At 44.1% G+C, this 24,290-nt stretch overlaps 1 protein-coding gene across 1 annotated transcript; it reads right to left on the reverse strand.

Moving 5' to 3' along the window:
• Positions 1-1,060: 1,060 nt before the first annotated feature.
• On the reverse strand, positions 1,061-20,957 carry AKAP14 (A-kinase anchoring protein 14). Its single transcript, XM_077481769.1, has 7 exons — positions 20,774-20,957; positions 16,532-16,609; positions 13,080-13,214; positions 12,621-12,712; positions 10,208-10,387; positions 5,544-5,596; positions 1,061-1,320 (listed from the first exon to the last, which is right to left on the reverse strand). Exons 1-7 carry the CDS (start codon positions 20,940-20,942, stop codon positions 1,236-1,238), a joined length of 792 nt encoding a protein of 263 aa, XP_077337895.1. The 5' UTR covers positions 20,943-20,957; the 3' UTR covers positions 1,061-1,235.
• Positions 20,958-24,290: the final 3,333 nt, after the last annotated feature.

Raw genomic sequence — 24,290 nt, forward strand, 5'->3', positions numbered from 1 at the left:
ATGCCTGCAGGTGCGGGCATCATCCCGGTATACCCCCCGGAAGCCGAGTACGCATATCTGCGTACGCTCGGCGGGAAGGGGTTAAATTGTGAAAGATAATGTTATGCCAAGTAAATTGATACCCAACATGTCACACTTCAAAATTGCGCCCGATTGTGGATGGCGTCAAACTTTTACCCTTAAAAATCTCCATAGGCGATGTTTAAAAAATTCTGCAGGTTGCATGTTTTGAGTTACAGAGGACTTCTTGGGCTGGAATTATTGCTCTTGCTCTAATGATCGCAGCGATACCTCACATGTGTGGTTAGACCACCGTTTTCATATGCAAGCGCTACTCATGTATGCATTCCCTTCTGCGCGCGAGCTCGTCGGGACGGATCGCTTTAAAAAAAAAAAAAATTCTTATTTATTTTGCTTAATTTTATACATTTTTTCCCTGTTTTTAAAAAAAAAACTAAATTGGGTCACTTTTATTCCTATTACAAGGAATGTAAACAGTCCTCAGATCTCATATTTGGACTAAAGTGCAATAAAAAAAAAAATTTACATTTGAAAAAATTACTTAGAAAAAATGTGCCTTTAAGAGCTATGGGCGGAAGTGACATTTTGATGTCGCTTCCGCCCTGCTATGGTGTGGAGACAGGTGGAGGCCACCTTAACCTCACTCATCTCCATACCCAGGCACAGACAGGACCCGATCCCCTCCGCCACTGCCAACGGCTTCGGTAAGCGGAGGGCGTGGGAGAGCAGCGGGAGAGGGGGCCCCTCTCCCACCGCCGATAACGGTGATCTTGCAGCGAATCCGCTGCAGAGACCACCATTATCGTAAATTGGACCGGCTCCTGAATAGATGGATATCTCAGTTGTGGCAGCAGCTGCTACAGTTACCAAGATATCCATCTTCAAAGTGCCGACGTATATGTACAGGAGCTGGTCGGCAAATGGCTAGACAGGCAAAGGGTTCAATAAACATTATGAAGTAATTTCTTTAGTAACTGTGAATAGGTACAAATACTGACTGATCTACTGTGTTGCAGTAAATGATCATTGAAAATAACACTTTTCCTTTGGGGACGTCTTTAGTTCCAACAAGTTTTATTTCTTTTTTAGCAACATTGACATGAAAGCGTTCTCTCTATAGAGAGCAGTATAGAAGCAGAGAAAAGCTCAGACGCCTGTAAAAGCAGCTTATTTTTTTTTTCTTGAGCTGCAGTCTGCATGAGGTGTAAAGCTGGTTAAAATGTAATACTGTCCATCATTATAATTTTGCTCTCAATGATGTCTTTCAGCCATTTTTCTCTGAATCTTGTTTGTCCAGGCCTGTAAAAGAAAGACAAGTGAATGTTTTTGTTTCATATACGTAGACATGGGTGACCTTGTGTTTGTTTTTCCTAGGTTAGAAGTAAGCCTAGGTCAGTGATGGCGAACCTTGGCACCCCAGATGTTTTGGAACTACATTTCCCATGATGCTCAACTACACTGCAGAGTGGCTGAGCATCATGGGAAATGTAGTTCCAAAACATCTGGAGTGCCAAGGTTCGCCATCACTGGCCTAGGTTCACATTGATGCAATTTGGCATGTGATTTGACATGTCAAATCGGATGCCAAATTGTTGGCTATTGACGACAATGGCACCGTCCGATTCGGTGCGACGCCGACTTTACGACGCCACACCAAGAGTATTTTCTGTACTAGTTTTGGCGACTGCGGGTGCAATTTCAATAGACATCTGTGCAGGAATCCACACAGATATCTCTGAAATCGCCACAAAAAGACTGACATGCGGGAATTAAATTGTGCGATTTCAGCTGAACTCGCACGATTTCAATCCCGCAGCAGTTTGAACCTAGGCTCAAAGTACACATATTTTATAGTGGTATTATTCTGTGTTTTTATGCTCTGATGTTCCTTGTTTATTAAAGGCCGATTCACACTAGAACGTGGTGCTGAAAAGGTGCATTTCTCCATGCCACAAATGCCACCTCATCCCTTTAAAACCTAACACATATTAATTACACAGGTTCTGAGGCTGATTAAGGTGGTAATTAAACTCACTTGGTGCCTTATCTGCATTAAATTAGCCTCAGAACCTGTGTAATTCATATGTGTTTGGTTTTAAAGGGATGAGGTGGCAACCCTATGCATTTCCCTAATCGCATGTGAATGCGCTGCTCTTGTAAGACACACAAGGGTGCCATTAAATGTTAATGGAATCTCAGACACATCTCCTAAATGCAGCATGTTTGTGGCCACCAAACTGCATGGTACCACAGGACATGCAGTGTGGTACAGCGCTTGCACTACATTCTCTGCTTTCCAGTACATTTGGCAGCTTATTGAAATTATTTTGCTGTCAAAACTGTAATGTGCACATTCTAGTGTGAACCGGTGTCCTATCATATAGAGTCCCCCATCGGATAGTGTCCGCTGTACACAGCACACACAGATTCCGAAAATACCCAAAGATGAACGACGCCTGTGCCGTGAGTCCAGGTTCTAGCCCCACCATCCAAGTGGACAGAGTTGGAATAAAAAGAGTGAGGCTGAGTCTGAAGCGCGGCGAGCGAAGCGAACCCGCGAGGGGCCCTCTAATTTTGCCAGCCCTATGTCCACTTGGATGGTGGGGCTACCACCTCGACTCACGGCGCAGGTGCCGTTCATCTTCTGAGATTTTCCAAAAGCTTCTTCTGCTCCGTACTGCGCAAGAGCTGTGCATGCGCAGTACGGGGCGGACAGTATATGATGGCAGGACACTATATGCCAGAACACCGGCCCAAAGTACAGAAGCTGCTTTTAAAAACAGAAAGAAGCAGCTGTGAGTTTCTAAATAAACACCAGTAAAAATCCAAGAATTGAAATGCATAGTAAATACTGTATGCAGTGTGTTCAGCACATGGGAACAATAGACTTTATTTTACCATGTTTTGATCAGTTTGTATACACTGAAAAATCTATGCTCCTAAATGAGCCTATCAACTCTTCTACCTTTGTTAAAGTGTATCTAAATCCAAAAACAAAAATTAATAATTTATTTCAGTTTCGTCCTTAGATGAGGTACACACATTTGTTTTTGTCTTTTTGTCCTGTATTTTTACCAGGTAATCCTTTGAACTACACAGTTCCTGTCCCTGGGTACACTCACTCCACTGTAGGAGGGAACCATGGTCACCACCCAGGCTGGACTTCAAACATGTCTGCTTTTGGTCATTTACATTACATAGGAGAGAGGGATTAGTAGGTTAGTGAAGGGAAGATACCATCTATTTTTTTTTAAACTTATCTCACAGCAAGTGACAAGGGCATTACATTTCTGGAAAGATCAACAGACATTTTCTTTTCTTGCCAAAAATGATATTGCCATTAAAAATGAATAAAAATTCAGCCATATTTAAGGACTGGTAAGTTGCAATACATTTGTTTGGGGGTTTATATACCTTTTATAGTAGATTAAATATAACAATGCATCCATTTTTAAGGCTGTTTTTCACTGAGAAAAAAACACAATGTGCAAATTTGCAACCTCCTTCTGAAAATGCTAGTTGCATGGCATTTCTGACAGCAATACAGTTACTGTTGTAAAAAACATGCAGTCTAACTTGTCAGTGCTCCAGCTCTACATACTTTACACAATACTCTATAATACTAATACAGCATTACAGCCCGTCAAACAGTATTTTCAGAAGGAGAAGTCACCAGTGGCCTCCATATTTCCATAGTACGTTTCCTTTAAAAGTTTAATAGCTGGCAGGTTCACCTAATGCCGCGTACACACGGTCGAACTGTTTGACGTACTTAGTCCGTCATACAATCCGACGGACAATCCGTCGTACTTTCCACTGAACGGACTTGACCACACACGGATGCACAAACAGTCCGTCGAAAGCTTGCGCGATGACGTGTACAGCACGTACGACGGGACTAGAAATAGGAAGTCCAAGACACAGCAAAGCACCCTTCCGCCGTGTAAATCCTTTCTGGGCATGCGCCATTCTTAGTCCGTCGAACTAGCATACTGACGACCGTATTGTCCGCTGAAACCAAAGTACGACGGACAGATTTTTGGAAAATCCGAAAATCTTAGTACTCCGGACTGCACGCTGAAAAAGTCCGCTGAAGCCCACACACGAGCGGATTGTCCGCTGAAATGTGTTTCAACGGACTAAGTACGTCAAACAGTTCGACCGTGTGTACGCGGCATAAAGGTACATTAGACCCATGCAACATGTGTCAATTTTAGCTATAGGATGAGTTCATAAACGTACAGAATACATGAAAGTATCAAAAATGTATACAAGGTACAGCACAGAATTCAGACAGGAGCCATCTGTGGAGTGTGCAAATGTACTGCACAATTTACAAAATGGGACAGTCTTGAGTATATACAGAGTGGGATGGTTTGGAAAATATAACTTCGGGCCTGTGTAGACAGCCTTTTCTTTTTCAAAGAAACCTTTACCACTGTGTGTCCAACCGCCAAACTGATGAGAAAAGGGTGCTTGCCCTATGGTGGCTCCATTTATGAATCTATAATTAAAAAGAACAGCATACTATTGTGCAAATGTTTCTATGTTTACTGTAATTCCATAATAAATGATGTTTTGGAGGCATACTATATCTTGCCACCTTGATAAAATTAGACCTATGTATCTAAGCTCTTGTACACATGGTCGGACATTCCGATGGAAAATGTCCGATCGGACCGCGTTGTCGGATAATCCGACCGTGTGTGGGCTCCATCGGACTGTTTCCGTTGGAATATCTGACCGACAAAGTTATAGCTGAGCTATAAAATTTTCCGACAACATGATACGATCTGACTTTGTCCAACCGTTTGTAGAGAATTCCGATTGGACAAAGTGCCACGCATGCTCAGATCAAATTCCTAGACCAAAGCTATTGGCTACTTGCCTGAACGTAATCCCGTCGTAACTAAATTACGTCATCACGTTATGAACGATCGGATTTTCTGACAACTTTGTCCGACCGTGTTTTCACCAGTTTCGGACAAAATCCGTCAGACAAAATCCGTCAGACAAAATCCGACGGATTTGGTTGTCGGAATGTCTGACCGTGTGTACAAGGGCTTAGAAGTGTTTTTTTTTATGGGATTACAGTAAACACACTTAATTTGCACAATGGTGTGCTGTCTTTTTTGATTTAGGATTTATTTTTTTTGTGTCAAGACTGCTTCTCTCCCAAATTGGGTTTATGGCAATGCAAAAGCAACTAGAAGAAGGTCAAATTCCCCTGCAATGAATTATGAATAATTTTCAAAGCATCTTACACTGATGTTAAAAACAAGCTCATCAGTTCTCAATCGCTCATCTGGGGATTTTTGTTAAATTTCCAAGTGAATACAAGAATGTCGTAAATAATTAAACTCTCTGGCACCCACCCAACACTGAAAGTACACCTGACCCTTCAAACCCTTCTCTCCCATTGGGCTGTATCACTGTCCTAATCTCTTTCTGTTTCCAGCACAATCATTCAGCTGGTAAATTTACTAGAAAGTATACTCTTCTTATATCTAGGGATTTCATACCTGTGTACAAGTCTGTTTGATTCAAATACAAAGAATACTTCCACTGGCAAAGTCTGAGAAAGAAAATATATAATTATGGCTAGGCCAATCAAATGAACAAAAAAAAACTTTTTTTTTCACAGCTCTTATATGTTTCATAAACTGCTGCCCCACAGATTTTGTTTTTATGGCAGGGCATACACTATTTTTAACATCCCTGGAAAGCATTACATGGAAATTGACAATTTTTAGATATACAAATTGAAGTATTTGTTCTTAAAACGTATATAAATGCCTGTGATTGATGCATTATTTCCAGTTGATTGATTCCAGTAATCTGTGCAAATAAAATATCTTCCATAATAGATGTAAAATAACATTTCAGGAAGGAATTCAAGTGCAATATTAAAGGATACACATCTAACAGTACAATAAGAGCACCACTATAAACTTTTAATCTTGAAACCAATATTTAAAAAAAGGCCAAGATACATCCCTGAGCATTACAGACCAGTTAGCCTAACATCAATAGTATGCAAGCTCTTGGGGGGGGGTAATAATGGACTATATACAAGATTTTAGTAATGAAAATGGTGTCATTAGCATTAATCAGCATGGATTCATGAAGAGTCGTCCTTGCCAAACCAATCTATTAACCTTCTATGAGGAGGTGAGCTGCCATCTAGATAAAGATAGGCCCATAGTCGTGGTGTATCTGGATTTTGCAAAGGCATTTGATACAGTTCCTCATAAATGTTTACTGTACAAACTAAGGTCTGTCGCATTGGATCATAGGGTGAGTACATTAATTGAAAACTGGGTACAGGGGCAAGTTCAGAGGGTTGTGATAAATGGGGAGTACTCAGAATAGTGCGATGTGGAAAGTGGGGTCCCCTTGGGTTCTGTCCTGGGACCAATCCTATTTAATTTATTCATAAACGATCTGGAGGATGGGATAAACCGCTCAATCTCAGTATTTGCAGACAATACTAAGCTAAGCAGGGCAAAAATATCTCTGCAGGAAATATTGCAAGAAGATCTGAACAAATTAATGCGGTGAGCAACTACATGGAAAATGAGGTTTAATGTAGAAAAATGTAAAATAATGCATTTTGATGGAAAAAACATGAATGCAATCTAATCACTGGGGGGGAGAACCTCTGGGGAAATCTAGGATGGAAAAGGACCGGGGGTCCTTGTAGATGATATGCTCAGCAATGGCATGCAAGCTGCTGCAAGCAAAGCAAACAGAATATTGGCATGCATTAAAAAGGGGATTACCTCCAGAGATAAAACGATAATTCTCCCACTCTACAAGACTCTGGTCTGGCCGCACATGGAGTATGCCGTCCAGTTCTGGGCCCCATTCCTCTGGGAGGATGTGTTGGAACTGGAGAGAGTCCAGAGAAGGGCAACAAAGCTAATAGTGGGACTGGAGGACCTGTCATGGTCGTTCCCGAGATCCAGCGGCCCATGGAAGACCTATTCACAGAATTGGTTCATTAAGCGCTAATAGGTTTCCCTGGGCGCGCGTTGGTGCGAACGGACGCACGCGGGTGCAAGCAGGTACGAACGAGCGCACGCGGGTGCGCGAGGTTGTGAACGTGCGCACGCGGGTGCGCGGGGTCACGAACGGTTGCACGGTTTCACGTGGGCGCGCGCGGGCACGCCGTGCGACCGTTCTTGGCGCCCAGAGAGCTTCTTAAGGAATCCGCTCTAGTGCCCCGGTGCTGTTCAGTCTACAGCGTTCCTGTGAGTTACCTCTGCTGACCTGATCATTCCTGTCCTGATCTACCCGGCCTGTTCCTGACTACTCCTGCTTGCTGCCAGCCTTGACCCTCGGACTGTCTGACCACGCTTCTGCCTTCTCCTTTGGTACCTCTGCTGTCTGCCCATTGACGACCCGGCCTGTGTTTGACCCTGCTGTTTGCCAGTTGATCCAGTCTGCCATCTGTGACCGCTGCTGCCTGTTGCCTGCCTGCCAGCCGCTCCAGTCTGCCTTCTGTGACCGCTGCTGCCTGTTGCCTGCCTGCCAGCCGACCAGTCTGCCATCTGTGACCGCTGCTGTCTGCCTGCCCGCCTGCCAGCCGTTCCTGTCTTATCTCCTGCACCCGCTGCCAGCCGCTGACTGCTCACCAGCTGTTCCAGAACCATCTGCCTGCACCCGCCGCTGTCTGACGCCAGCTCCAGGGCCACACCTACCATCACTTGCTTGGCACTTGTGCCCTCTGACCTCTAGAGTCCCTGTTCCCACTCTCAGGGGATCTCGAGCCAGAGGCTTACGAGAGGCCGCTCCCTGCACTCCGGGCTCCTTCCACCAGGTACGTGACAGGACCTTAGTTTTGAGGAAACGTTACGAGCACTGAACTTATTTTCTCTGGAGAGGAGGCGCTTGAGAGGCAATATGATTTCAATGTACAAATATCATACTGGTGACCCCACAATAGGGATAAAACATTTCCACAAAAAGGAATTTAAAAACACACGTGGCTATTCACTAAAATTAGAAGAGAACCGGTTTAAGCTTAAACTGCATAGAGGGTTCTTTACTGTAAGAGCGGTAAGGATGTAAAATTCTCTTCCACAGGCAGTGGTTTCAGCAGGAAGCATCAATTATTTCAAAAAATTATTAGATAGGCACCTGAACGACCACAACATACAGGGATATACAATGTAAAACTGACATAAAAGCACACACACAGGTTGGACTTGTGTCTTTTTTCAACCTTACCTACTATGTAACTATATGTAATGGGTGTTTTTTGGTTAAAAAAGACGTATGAATACATACAGTATATCAATATTAAATCAGCACTTTAAAAAATCCTCAATATCACATTTACTACCAAAGACACTTGGAGAAAATAGAGAGATTTACATGTTCACTATACCTGGAAGTATAGAGGTATTTTTCTTTCCTTTTTTACTCTCTCTTATCATTCTGCAATATATATATATAATATATATATATATATATATATATATATATACACACAATATTGTACTTCACAAATATTAACTGGTTGCTGACCAGCTGCCGTCATTATACTGCGGCAGGTCCGCAGTTCTGCCGATACAATGAACCGTCGTAGCTGTACGTTGGCACTTTAAATGCCTACAGCAGGCGCACGCCTGCTGCACAGCGTGAGAACGGATGTGCATGGCCAGCAGTCACGATGACTGCTGAACATGCGATCGCAGGCACGAGAGCCAGGACTGAACAGAACGTGTGTGTGTAAACACACAAATCCCTGTTCTATGAGGAGAGGCAGAACATCTGTTCCTACTAGCTAGGAACAACTATATGTCTCCTCCTCTTGTCAGTTCCATCCCCCATGGTTAGAAACACAATGGCGGATATAAGGGGTATAGGAGGCTCTCGTGCCCACCGCAGTACTGAGGAGCCAATGTGCATGCCCGGCGGCCACGATGTCCCCTGGCTGGGCACACGCGATCACTCCTGACAGAGCCAGAACGAGCATCTGTGTGTGTAAACATACAAATCCATGTTCTGACTGGAGAGAGGAGACAGATTGTGCGTTCCTAGTATATAGGAACACCGTTCAGTCTCATCCCCTTGGCAGTCCCATCCCCCCCACAGTTAGAACACACTGAGGGAACACATTTAACCCCTTGACCGCCCCCTGGTTTTAATCCCTTTCCTGCCAGTGACATTTATACAAAAGCACTGTATCAAAAGTGTCCTATCTGTCCGCCGCAATATCGCAGTACTGCTAAAAATCGCTGATCATTGCCATTACTAGTAAAAAAACGAATAATAATAAAAATGCCATAAATCTATTCCATAGTTTGTAGACGCTATAACTTTTGTGCAAACCAATCAATATACGCTTATTGCGATATTTTTTCTTTTTTTTTTACCAAAAATATATAGAAGAATATATATTTGCCCAAACTGATGAAGAAATTAGATTTTTAACATTTTAGGGGATATTTATTACAGCAAAAAGTTTAAAAAAAATGTTGTTTCTTTTTCAAAATTGACGCTACTTTTTTGTTTATAGTGCAAAAAATAAGAACTGCAGAGGTAATCAAATACCACCAAAAGAAAGCTCTGTTTGTGGGGAAAAAAGGACGTCAATTTTGTTTGGGTACAGCATCACACGACCATGCAATTGTCAGTTAAAACAACGCAGTACCATACAGCGAAAAATGGCATGGTCATTAAACAGGCAATTCTTCCGGGGTCAGTAAGTGGTTAAAGTGGACTTTGTATTTGCATGTGTTTATACACCCAAAATGCATCATTTCAGCCCTGCAAATCTCTGGCCCTATGTGCCTTTTCTCTTGTATACTGCTGATATCATCTTTACTTCACCCAGTTTTCACCTCACCTACTGGGGAAACCCACGTGTAATCACGCAACTCAGTTGACTGTATCAACACTACAGTGCACATAAACACTGGACTTGTGTTCACTGCAATCTTTTTACAAGATATTGGAGAGATGACACGGATCACTGATCTCTGCGTGATCCCATGGATCACATTCCACATACCCTTGGTCCACTTGCCCTAGCAGCTTTAGTTGACAACGCACTGCACCTCAACAATTGCCATACTCACTGAGCATAAGTTTACCCAAAAAAATCGATGTTATACAATATACAGTATATTTATACAAGTTACAGAATATGGACAGAATATGGAGGTATTGTACTCACAGATGGTTTAATTTTGGAGATTTTTATTGTGAAATAGACACAGGCGGTAGCTCTAGGAACTGGTTTCCTACAGGTTGGGATGCTCCATCTCATTCTGTAGTGGAAGAGCTTACTATACGCCATCTCCTCTTCTTTCAGAAAATCTGTACAGTACAACCAGCTCTCATCGAATTCCCATGTCTGTTCAGGACAAGTAAAACAATGCTAGTTATCAAGCTTAAACCTTTTATTTATACTTCTTTTTTTGACATAATGGCATTAACGTATGTGAGAGCCTATATTGTGCTGTCACACTGACATCAGACACCATCATAGTGATGACATATCGGTGTATAGTGTAATAATCCTATTGCAGTCTCAGTTACCTGGTCATTGTTCACATACGGTACTGCATTCTAGTAGGTGGGCTCACATTCCGCCTAAAAGCTTTAAAGGAAGCATTATTCTGAGAGCTAGTAAAGCCATGGATGTTAAAATTAAATTTTTAATTATGAGAAGGTTTATTATTTCTTTTGATATGTTTTTTTGTATGCTGGGGAGTAGAATTGGAGTTTAGTTATACATTTATTTTTTTACAATGACAGTAAATCATATCTTATCTTTGCCAGGAGAGACATAATGTACAGTGCTGTGAAAAATTATTTGCCCCCTTCCTTTTTTAATTTTTTTTGCATATTTGTCACACCTAAATTATTTGGGTCATCAAACAAATTTTATTATTACACAAATACCAGGGACCAGTGATGTGCATACAGCGATCAGAGCTATAAATAGCCACTGATTACTGTATAAATGCCACTGGCAGGGAAGGGGTTAACACTAGGGGCAATCAAGGGGTTAAATGTGTTCTCTCAGTGTGTTCTAACTGTGGGGCGGTGGGACTGCCAAGGGGAGGAGACTAATCGGTGTTCCTATATACTAGGAACACACAATCTGTCTCCTCTCCCTTGTCAAAACATGGATTTGTGTGTTTACATTCACAGATCCTTTCTGGCTCTGTAAGGAGCAATCGCATGTGCCCAGCCAGTGGACATCGCGGGCACCGGGCATGCACATTGGCTCCTCAGTACCGCGGCAGGCACGTGCCCCTCTATACCCCTTGAAGCGGCCACCGTACAGTTATGGCAATTCGCATCATCACTGATTCGCCCCGTGTGAAAGGACCCTTAGGCCGGGTTCACACCGCTGTGATGCGGGAACGCCGCGAATCCGCGGCGTTTTCCTGCATCGCATTACTCCCGCCGGCAGTTCACACTGCCCTATGCGGACGGCTGGGAGTGTCAATGATATGTTAATGACACCCCCAGATCCGTCCGCATATCGCAGTGCGATCTGCCGACTCGCACAGGAATCGGATCGCATGGTGTGAACCCCCATGCGATCCGATTCTGTTGCGGACCAAAAAAAGGGTCCCGTGCGAGTTTGCTGCGGGAGCGATGCGAATTCAGCCATACTATCTGTATGGCTGAACTCGCATCGCTACGGAGATCAGATGTGATTTGCGGTGCGAATCACATCCGGATCTCCCCCCGCAGCAGTGTGAACCCAGCCTTAGAGTGAAGACATGGGTGTGCTCCAGCCAGGAGGGGTGACCTACTCAGGAGACAAAACTTGACTGGAAGAATCAGGACAACTATGTGGATCTGGAGAGACTGAGAAAGGTGAGGTGACTAGTGAGTCCACAGAGGAAGCTGGAGGGAGTCTGATTTCCTGAGAAGTGTGAAAGAAGTGGACCCCTGCAGCAAGGTGCTGTGAAAAAAAGGCTAAGTGAACCTGAAGAACCCATAGTCTGGGAAACCAGAACTAAGAGCAGCGGTGCTGGTGAATTGTAGCCAAGTCTGTAAGCATTTTTCCATTTCCGTTTTTTGATGTTGAAGAGCCAGTATGGGAACTTTGCCACTGTGCGAACTTAGTCGCTTGTGTACTTTGCTTTGCCTTTTTTTATTAAAAGTAACATGATCTCACTTACAAATTCATCTACTTCAAGAGCTTAATCGCCCAATATCACACTAAAATAACAGCACACTCTTACTTAAATGCATTAGAGATTTAGGTACATTACTGGCACTTGGGGAAAAATAATATTTCAGCAGTTAAGTCCCACTGTAACAAGTCTGAGTCTTTCTTTCTAGGAACTAGATTTATTTTCCCATAGGCAACAATCAGATTCAAACTTTTGTTGCTTGAATTTTGGAGGAGATGTAGCTCCAGTTCTTATAAAGTGCAAATTGATCCACAATACCCTATCTAACTTTCCATTTAATTTGTGAGCTTATGCTATATCTAGCTGAAGAATTTTGTAAATGTCCAGTAACAGCTTTTAGTACCTCTAGTATATCAAAAGCTAATTACTGTAAGTCCAAGTAATTCTATATGTGGTCATCACACTAACTTACCATTACCATTAACTTACAGAAACATATTCTTCAATTTGTTTCTTCCCCAGATCCACAGTGAAATCCTTACACTGCGCCCATGCAATGTTCTTCAGTGTGGAATTCTGCTCTGAAACAAGGGTTGCAAAAATTATTTTGTTTAGCCAACACAGAGAGACAAGAGCATAGAGTGGGATTTAGTGTATCTAGCAAGTTATATACAGAATTGGTTGCAATTCTACTAGCCTATAGAATAAGAACAGGAGGTATAAAAAGGGGTCGAATGAGCTGAAACATTGTCAGAATGAGCAAACATTTGACTGTAATGGTTGGGTATTAGAGATGTCTATACTTTTTACCAGCAGAAGTTTTTGTTTTTTGACACTTACCTTTTTTAAATAGAAGAGGGGGGTTAATAATCAAGCTGCATTTTATAGTAAATCTACCTCAATGTTCTTATTCTGTGCTGTCTTGCTTTGAGGCAAGAGTCTTCTTACCCATATGTGTGTCCTCCATTGGTGCCGTCTGTAGGGTTCTGAGACAATCCTGGGCATTTTTCATGGCTGTTTCTACCAATTCACGGGCTTTTTCTTTTAGCGCTGCAATGTAGCTTTCCTCTGAATCCATTTTATCTAGTTGACAAATAAATCAGGTTTTTATCAAAACATAATAGAAGCACCATTGTTTGCTGGAACCCTACCTTTCAGTTTAAAGCAGAACTCTGGCCAAAAACCTTTTTCCATGTTCTCGTTGCTGATCTCTATCTTCCCCAACTATGTCAGCCATGTTCTTCTAAGCTCTGTAGTTCCTCTACAATAGCCTGCTGAACTTGCTGAAAAACCATTATTGGCTGGTGATTTCCTGTTTGTAAGACCTCTGGCTGCTAGTCCTTAAGTAACCTCAGCCAGCAGTCTGACATGCCCCCTTTTAGTCCTTTGAAAGTGAGCAGGGAGTTCTATTTCCAACTGGCTCACTGTAGTGGGCGGAGGGGTCTCACAGTCCCTGATCTGTGCCGCCCATAGAGGTAGTGTCCTCCTCCTCTGCTCTGTCCTTCTCCTCCCTGCCAGCACCACCCCCATCCTCCCTGCCCCCACCGCCCGTCCACCATCCTGACATCTGTCTTCAGTGCCGGAAGAGTTACAGATCATCGGGATCCGGTGCAGGGAGGCGGGGCTGTACCACAAACGGTGTTCTCACATACAGACCTATCAGCCTGAGGTGCCCTCTGTCATCCCGATGAGCTGTAACTCTCCTCGCTCTGCAATGATGGGCACTGATAAGGCACTGGTGACGCCGCACTGATGGGCATTGATAATCTGCACTGATGACACCACAATGATGGGCACTGATAAGCCACTGGTGACACCGAACTGATAGACACTGATAATTTGCACTGGTGACATCACAATGATGGGCACTGATAAAGCACTGGTGACTCCACACTGATGGACACTGATAATCTGCACTGGTGACACCAAAATGATGGGCACTGATAATCTGCACTGGTGACACCGCACTGATGGGCACTGATAAGGCACTGGTGACTCCACACTGATGGGCACTGATAATCTGCACTGGTGACACCACACTGATGGGCACTGATAATCTGCACTAGTGGTCCCTGGCATGCTGTACTGGTGGTCCCTGACATTAGGCTCCGGTGGTCCCTCACATTTAGCTCTGGTGATCCCTGACATTTGGCTCTGGTGGTGTCCCTAACATTTGGCTCTGGTGGTCCCTGACATTCAGCTCTGGTGATCCCTGACATTCGGCTCTGGTGAACCCTGACATTTGGCTCTGGTGGTAATCCCTGACATTTGGCTCTGGTGGTAATCCCTGACATTTGGCTCTGGTGGTCCCTGACATTCGGTAATGGTAGTCCCTAACATTTGGCTTTGGTGGTCCCTGACATTTGGCTCTGGTGGACACTGACAAGTTGCACTGGTTTGCATTTATATTAAAATGCTTTGTATTTATAAGGCTGTAACCTATCATAGCGTGTGTTATGTATGGCTTGCTGGCTGCAGAAGGGGTGTGATTTATGTTGAAGTGGGCAAGTTCACATTTACATGTACAAGCCTTGTGTACCTCCCATATTCTCTCCCATCTCAAAGATTCATGGGAAATGTAGTCTGATTACAGTTAGAGAGAGAGAGAAGAGGATATGATGCAATCACTGTTCAAAGAGATCCTCCCTGCCAGAAAATATGATGCATTTTTTGAATCACAGAGCTGACTTCCTAGAAAATTAAATCAGACATATCTCTTAAATGGTAAGAAATTTCACAAATGTAATAACTGCTTAGTGTTTTGTATGAGGGGGGTGTACTAATGGGGAATTTTTAGAAAATCTCGGAGTTCTGCTTTAAAAGATAAATTAGGGCACTATCTATAATGGTGCTGCTACCTTTAGCTATGTGCATCCTAATCCATCAATGACTTATGAGACACCGGAGACTACCAGGGAGAGACCAATACTGTTTTACCTAGCTAGTAGCTAGCAAAGTCACTCTAGATAATGTTTTTCGCAATTGCCACCCAGGGCTGACAGTAGACTTGTCAAGAGGAATCAAGATCTAATCTCCATATTGTACACTGGACACTATCAATATATTAACATTTTTGATGCTAGGTACCTTTATATTATAAAGACACTTTGTCTTGGGCTGCATTCACACCTGAGCGTAGCGTTTTCAGGCAGAAAATTGCGCAAATTTACTGCGATTTTGTGGCGTTTTTACTGTGATTTCGCTGCGTTTTTTACGGGGTTTTGCCGCGATTTTGTACTGGGAAAAAGGTCAGCAATGTAAAAATAAGAAAAACGCCCAAATATGTCCGATTTGAGCGACAAAAAAGGGTCCGGAACTTGTTTGAGCTTCAGGCGACATGAAGTGGAGATGTGAACCATCTCCATTGAGAATAATGGATTTTTTTCCCCTCTAGCGTTTTTTAGCTTCAGACTTCAAGCTACAAAACGCTCAGGTGTGATGCAGCCTTGAAGGCTACCTCAAGTCAAACTTACAAGGCCATTTTTTCTTCTTTTCTCATACCCCCCTTTTCCAGAGCCATCTGTTAAACTTTAAATTTCCCATCACTTTGTGTCCTGGTGACAGTGGTCACAAAGACAAAAAGAGATGGGACTCCCCCCATTGGAGACATAGACCAGTGTTTCTCAACTCCCGTCCTCAAGGCGCCCCAACAGGTCATGTTTTCAGGATTTCCCTCAGATGAAACGGCTGTGGTAATTACTAAGGCAGTGAAACTGATCAAATCACCTGTGCAAAATAATGGGGAGCCTGAAAACATGACCTTTTGGGGCACCTTGAGGACTGGAGTTGAGAAACACTGACATAGACAACAAGAAAACCCAGCTGAGGTTTTGAGTTTTGACCATTCCTTCCTCTACCCAAAACTAAAAGAAAAAAGTTAAAGTGGTTGTAAAGGTAAATATTTTTTCACCTTAATGCATTCTATGCATTAAGGTGAAAAAACATCTCACAGTGCCGGCACCCCCAGTCCCCCCGTTTTACTTACCTGACCCCTCGAAAGTCCCGCGCTGGCCCCCGACGTCCTCTTCGCCACTCAGCCTGGCCGCTGATTGGCTGGAGTGGATGGATTGAAAGCAGCGAAGCCATTGGCTCGCGCTGCTGTCAATCACATCCAATGACGCGGCGCGGCGGGGGGCAGGGCCGAGTGATACAGCGAGCGGCTATAGCCGCCGGCTGTATCACGGGCACGCGCCCACAAGTGCTTCTCACCATGCGAGGGAGCTTGCATGAACGTGAGAAGCACTTGCGGGAGGAAGCAGAGACAGCCGCTGAGGGACCCCAGAAGACCAGGTTCAGGGCCACTCTGTGCAAAACGAGCTGCACAGTAGAGGTAAGTATAACATGTTTTCCTTATGGCAGCATAAGTATTTGCTGTGTTTAAAATTGACAAAGTTACTTACTGTCACTTTTTTCCAGGCTTATAATATGATGTTCAATCAGTTGTCGAAATGTGAATTCCAGTCTCTGTAGCACATCCTCTACAAAGAAATAAAGGTTGGTTGCTGGTTCTGTAAGTCAGGGGCATTAAGGATAAATGTGTTCTTTATAAAATTAGATAACATTTCTTGACTGAAACATATTCACAACTGAGGGGAGCATTTCATCATATTGAATATAAAATAACCAAGTATTACACTCTGCATGTGAATACAGAAAGGCTTCTTCACAGTAAGAGCTGTAAAAATGTGGACTGGACTTCCTTGGTAGGTAGTTCTAGACAGCTCTGTTGATTGAAAAAGATGGATGTGTTTCTAAATGCACGGAATATACTGAAGCTGGCTGTAGATGTGATGGTAAAGCTTTAATTACTTTTGGACCGCCCACGGTGGATATACGTTGCTAATTTGATGTTATATACCGCTGTTATGGCAGCAGCCATCACAGAATAACTGTGCATTGCCTTGTGGGTAAACACAGCCCTCCATGGGCATACCCTTTCCCATTGTGACACACCGGCAGGCTTGATCCTGAGCCACGTTTCACCAAAGCAGATGTCTTTTTAACGGTAAAGACCAAGTGTGTTTATAAATTGGAGAAAGGCAACCCTCATGGTTTGATCAATCGATCTGCGATCTGAGAGTTTGTTCCCTAGATTGGATTAATAAGCACGTGTGACCCCTTGAATATAGGTTCATTCGGGTCAACAACATCTGGTAAGCCTACATCTGTCAAGGTGGTGGTATCAGCACTTGGGTGACCTTTTGGGAGAACTACCCTCGGCTTGCTCTTTTGAAATTTTCACTTCATATTTGGGACTTCACTTCCACACATGGACTTCTTGTATTCGTTTTTCTAAATCGCATTCCTTGCACATTCATGTACTTTTTTATATATTGTGTTCATTTCTTTTTTTTAGGAAGTACATTAACAAGTACTAATATATAGCACCATAGGTGTGCACCGTACAGTTGCATGTAATATTGCAAGGGATGGTATTATCTTTTGTCACTAATTTATTGTGTTCATAGATTCCCATATCACTATTTAGCGCTACACTTTATATATCATTTTTACTACATTTGTGCTAAAATATCCAGCGTGTTAGCTGCTGGTTTTGGATAGCGCAGTGTCACATTGGTTGTATATGTATCAATGTGTACCCTGTACAAGGGCCCCGCACAGAAATGCACAGGTATCAGTGGCATTAATGTCTATTGGGATGCAGCAGCTGCACAGACATAGTCTCTGCTCCCAATTTGACATCTGTGTAGGTGTGAGTATGTAGACCTACCGAAACAATCCATTTAGTTTGTATACAATCAGGCAGGCCTGTAGTTGTAGGTCAGTGATGGCGAACCTTGGCACCCCAGATGTTTTGGAACTACAATTCCCATGATGCTCTACTACACTGCTGTGTAGTGGAGCATCATGGGAAATGTGGTTCCAAAACATCTGGGGTGCCAAGGTTCGCCATCACTGTTGTAGGTAGATCTAAGGCTCACCATACACTATAAAACCTGACTGTTCAGTCTCCTTTAGATCTATAATTCAATATGAAGTGCAAAGGCTTGCCTGATTAAATACTAACTGAATTGGTTGTTAAGGTTTGTCCTTATTTGGTAACAATTGTAGAATCAGATTGTAAAATGTGTGGCTGGCTTTACGAAGATTGTATATTGTGTGGTTGTGTCAGGGAACTCACCGTACGTATGCCCGTCCCCGTATAGCAGCAGTTCCCCTTCGTTCCAGGCGCCATGCGCGGTGTCCCCGTCAGAGGCGTACGAGTTCCGGGACGAACGGACGTATGCTAATCCGAACACGTGGACGTACGCCAATCCGAACACGCGGAGGCTCCCGCGCAAACTGCACGTATGTACGTAATCACGCACGGACGGCCACCTCCACCAATCCTGGCTCACTTCCCTCTATATAAACAGGATCCTGGCCTGACACCAGTGCTGGATCGTCTTCAGCTACTCCTGAAAGACCTGATCGTTGCTCCTGTGACCTTGTTCCTGTGATCCTTGTTCCTGTGACCTTGCTCCTGTGATCCTTGTTCCTGTGACCTTGTTCCTGATACCCATTCCTTGGATACCCCTTGTTACGATCTCCTGGACTACCTCTGACCTCGGCTTGGACTTTCGACTTTGGCTTGCTTCCTGATTCTGTACCTCATTCGCTAGCACGTTACCAGACCCTTGCTCGTCCTTGACTACGCACCTGCCTCTTGTTCTTGTACCGCATTGCCCGCCAGTTGCCGACCTTGCCTGTTACAGATACGCAGTGCTTCCTGCACACCTGCTGAACTTCCGCTGCCTACCTCCGTGACCAGTCTACACCTCTTCTACCGTGAGGACCCAACGTCTCCAAGGTCTTCAACTTCCACCTGCAGGCACCTGCACCCTTTCGTTGTCCTCACGCTCCCTGTTCCCATCTCCAGGGGCGTGGAGACCGGAACCGTGCGAGATGTCACCCTCAGCAGTCTGACTCCGCTGTAAGGTACGTGACAGGTTGGCTTTACGGAGATTGTATAATCAGATTGTAACAGGTATAGTCAGTTTTAGCCCTTGTACACACGGTCGGACATTTCGACAACCAAATCCGTCGGATTTTGTCCGTCGGATCTTGTCCGAAACTGTTGCATACACACGGTCGGACAAAGTTGTCGAAAAATTCGATCATTCAGAACGCGATGACGTAATTTCGTTACGATGGGACTACGTTCAGGCTAGTAGCCAATAGCTTTGATGTAGGAATTTGATCTGAGCATGCGTGGCACTTTGTCCGATCGGAATTCTCTACACATGATCGGAGTATGTCCTATCGGACCAGTTTGTCTGAAAATATTTCCAGCAAGTTTGAAAATTTGGTCCGACGGATATTCCGACGGAAACAGTCCGATGCATACCACACAGTCGGATTATCCGACAGCACGGTCCGATAGGACACATTCCGACGGATTCGCCGACCGTGTGTACAAGGGCTTAGAAGTGTGGAAAACATCTAAATGGCTCAGAACCTTCTTATCTATCCTTGTATGAGTCAGATGAATGAAGACAAAAAGCAATATCCATGGAGGAGCTAGAAAAATTGAACTGTTACTCATAATAACCAACTGATGGCTGTTTCATTTTAAACTCTACACTAGAAAATAATAGCTGGAATATGAATATGATACTATGAACAAGAGCAGTACTTTTTGTTTGTATATATGCATAGTAAAAACTTTTTGTAGCATTAGATTTTAAACCCCTGCCTGCATAGGCATGCACACAAGAGTGTGCCAGGTACCTGGGCACACCCTACTCACCCCATGTGGCGCAGATTCCCCCTGTTTAGACCCATGATATTTCACCAAAGCCCTCTAACAGGGCTCCTAAAAAAACTGTAAAAAAATAATAATAAAATAAATAAAATTGTAAAAGATAAAATAATAAAAATAAAAACTACTGACAGCAGCCACTGCCATACTGATACCAAACTCTGCCCTACTGACACTGTCCATTACTCATATACACACATGCGAACACATGCATATGTGTTTGCGCTTTGGGGTGCATACCTATGCCTACCTGTTAATGTTTTGCTGTCCGAGTATCATTGGGAAAATTTCCCTTCACCTCCTGTTCCAGAGCTAAAATAGGCAGCAAAAGAAAATCTACGTGACTTCTAAGTGAAGTCAATTTCCGTCTTTAATAGTTGCCAGCAGAAAACTGGTCCCCTTTGGAGGACTTCTCCTCACCTCTTGTTTTAGAAGCAGCTCTAAAATAATACATTTCTTCTTACTTCCTTTTTCTGTCACAATGATCACTGGTACAAACAGAGTGCTGGATCTCCCCAACCACAGACAGCAATAAAAACATGGCAGATGATCTAACCCTGCCCCCACACTACTTAAAACGTTAAAAAAAAAAAAAAGTTTGCCTTAGAAATACACTTTAACTGTACCGATCACATAAATACCAGTCTAATTAATCTTGCTTATTTGAGTAAAACCATTGTAAGGACTGATTCCTCTGCCTGTTACACTGACATACCTATATAAAACTATACTGTTAACCATCACATTGGACTGAGTACAACATGGGATGTACAGGATTTTGCTATAAAAAAAATCTTTTTGACATTTTCTGATCATAAAATGTCCAAAGGAAGCAATGCTGCAGTGTGTCTGTGCTGAAATCTATAAAGTAGATACCTACCAGACTTTCCAGATAGCAGGCTGTCAGGGACGGTGTGCTTGTCAGATGCCAGGGTTTGTATCAGGGAACAGTGTTTGAACACAGCTGTAACTATGGAGACCAACAATAGGCGCACTGCACACTCTCCAATACCCTGACAGGTCAGTCCTACAGGGCTGGTCTGCTGCATAATCACAGCACTAACACAATGGGACATAAAGCTTACAGTTGTAGCATAGTCATTGATGTTGTCTTCCTATAGCATTTATTTAGCTGCAGTTTACCTAATTTGCATCACTATTGCTTTGCTACTTATGAATACCAGATATTTTTAAATAGATTGCGTATTTTCCAGATACGGCACACGTTTCTTCTGATGATATTACCAGGTAAGCTAAACATTAGTAGTTCCATACGGAATGACACACACCTCCCCTTCATTGATACCACGTCCACAAGCTCCCTCACCAGTGCAAAAATTTTCTTATGCCACGTACACACGACCGGACTTTTTGACAGCAAAGGTCAGACGGAACAAGTCCGTCTGACAATTCGATTGTGCGTGGGCTCCATCGGACCTTTGCTTTCCAAAAATCCGACGGACTTTAGAAATAGAACATATCAAATCCATACGCTGCACATAGAGGACTGCTTTGCCGTTTGTAATTTGTGGTTGGGCTACAGCTTCCAGTTTTCCTTTTGCGCTTATTTCCTGGGAATGGGACAAGGCAACCCTGGGTGCAAGTCATATACATGCTAATTCAGCTTGACACACACATGAAGGTGGACTTGAAACATCCAGATAGCCATTGTTTGTTCCAATTAATGTCTCACATAGAAACAAACCCCCCCCCACCCCCTGCCATAGAATCCATCTAACTGATCTGGAAGTAATTTGCAGGACATCCTGTACTTGGTTGACATCTCGATAGTATTTGAAGTACTCTTCAGACATACTTATATTTTTCTAAATGGCAGGCATTTTGATCCTCGAACTTACACCTCACTAGATTGCTATATCATCAAGTTTGTTCACCCCCGATGAAGGTTCTGAATTATCAGCAACTGGAAACGCGTCGGGTGTGGATGATATAGGACAAGCATAGTTTTAATCATATTTTGTTCTGTATATGTGTTTGTTTATTTATTAATATACCAGGAGGACATTGTTTAGCCCATTTGCACTTCCTGGTAATATTATGTACATTGTGTAATTTATGAATAAAAATTGTATATTATTGTGTCCATTTGTGTCCGGAGTTGATGGTCATTTAAAATCCCACCCACTCAGGGGGAAGCCTCTTTTTTTTTTTTGATAAGTATATAGGGATTGGACCACTTCACCGTTATTTGACCCATTTTCAGTTCTTTTCTCGTTTAGAAATAGAACATGTTTTAAATTTTCCCACCGGAACTCCGCCGGACCGAGAAATCAGTTTGTGTGTATGCTAGTCCGACTGACAAAACCGACGCTAGGGCAGCTATTGGCTACTGGCTATGAACTTCCTTATTCTAGTCCTGTCATAAGTCATCACGTTCGAATCCGTCGGACTTTGGTGTGATTGTGTGTGGCCAAGTCCGTTCATTCGGAAAGTCAGTCGGAACTCCGCTGAAAGTCCGTCGGAAAGACTGTCGGACCTAGTCCTTCGAAAAGTCTGGTCGTGTGTACGCGGCATTACTCACAGCACACCATCAATCTTCAAATAATGTCCAATTAATGGTTTTATTCAAAGTGATCACGGAAGATTGCAATGTTTTGGGGGCCACAAAGAACCCCTTCGTCAGGCATGTCATGGCTGGAGATCCCAAACCATCTTTTCACTGGCTCAGGTCAGATCTTCAGCCATCATGATTGGCTTTGCTGCAGGGGCGGATCCAGAGTCTAATCTCGGGAGGGGCACTGCTATAAAATATGTTTTTTGAAAGGGCAATTTATATGGGAAATGGCTGGTATTGGCGCTTCAATCATTACGGCACCATGGTTGTTATGGTGTCAGGATGATTGAAGCGCATTATTTCTATTAATACATTGTAATATAAAACTAAATGGTTCAACTCACCATATTGCAGAATCAGTGGGAGCCCTGAGGATGTCACTTGCCATGTCGCCTGCCACCAAATGTGGATTGTCACTTGTCACCAAATGCGGATTGTTACTTGCCACGTCACCTGCCACACATTGCGGATTGTCACTTGCCACGTAGCCTGCCACACATTGCAGATTGCCACTTGCCACGTCACCTGCCACACATTGCGGATTGTGACTTGCCACGTCACCTGCCACACATTGCGGATTGTCACTTGCCACGTCGCCTGCCACCAGATGCGGATTGCCACGTAGCCTGCCACACATTGCGGATTGCCACTTGCCACGTCACCTGCCACACATTGGGGATTGTCACTTGCCACGTCACCTGCCACACATTGCGGATTGTCACTTGCCACGTTGCCTGCCACACATTGCGGATTGTCACTTGCCACGTAGCCTGCCACACATTGCGGATTGTCACTTGCCACGTCACCTGCCACACATTGCGGATTGTCACTTGCCACGTTGCCTGCCACACATTGCGGATTGCCACTTGCCACGTCACCTGCCACACATTGCGGATTGTCACTTGCCACGTAGCCTGCCACACATTGCGGATTGTCACTTGCCACGTCACCTGCCACACATTGCGGATTGTCACTTGCCACGTCACCTGCCACACATTGCGGATTGCCACTTGCCACGTAGCCTGCCACACATTGCGGATTGTCACTTGCCACGTCACCTGCCACACATTGCGGATTGTGACTTGCCACGTCACCTGCCACACATTGCGGATTGTCACTTGCCACGTCGCCTGCCACCAGATGTGGATTGCCACGTAGCCTGCCACACATTGCGGATTGCCACTTGCCACGTCACCTGCCACACATTGGGGATTGTCACTTGCCACGTCACCTGCCACACATTGCGGATTGTCACTTGCCACGTTGCCTGCCACACATTGCGGATTGTCACTTGCCACGTAGCCTGCCACACATTGCGGATTGTCACTTGCCACGTCACCTGCCACACATTGCGGATTGTCACTTGCCACGTTGCCTGCCACACATTGCGGATTGCCACTTGCCACGTCACCTGCCACACATTGCGGATTGTCACTTGCCACGTAGCCTGCCACACATTGCGGATTGTCACTTGCCACGTCACCTGCCACACATTGCGGATTGTCACTTGCCACGTCACCTGCCACACATTGTGGATTGCCACTTGCCACGTAGTCTGCCACACATTGTGGATTGCCACTTGCCACGTAGTCTGCCACACATTGCGGATTGTTACTTGCCACGTCACCTGCCACACATTGCGGATTATCACTTGCCACGTCACCTGCCACACATTGCGGATTGTCACTTGCCACGTCACCTGCCACACATTGCGGATTGCCACTTGCCACGTAGCCTGCCACACATTGCGGATTGTCACTTGCCACGTCACCTGCCACACATTGCGGATTGTCACTTGCCACGTCACCTGCTACACATTGTG

This window comes from Lithobates pipiens, unplaced genomic scaffold, assembly GCF_037356315.1.
Source record: "Lithobates pipiens isolate NorthernLeopardFrog02 unplaced genomic scaffold, aLitPip1_a1.2 Scaffold_1, whole genome shotgun sequence".
NCBI lineage: Eukaryota > Metazoa > Chordata > Amphibia > Anura > Ranidae > Lithobates > Lithobates pipiens.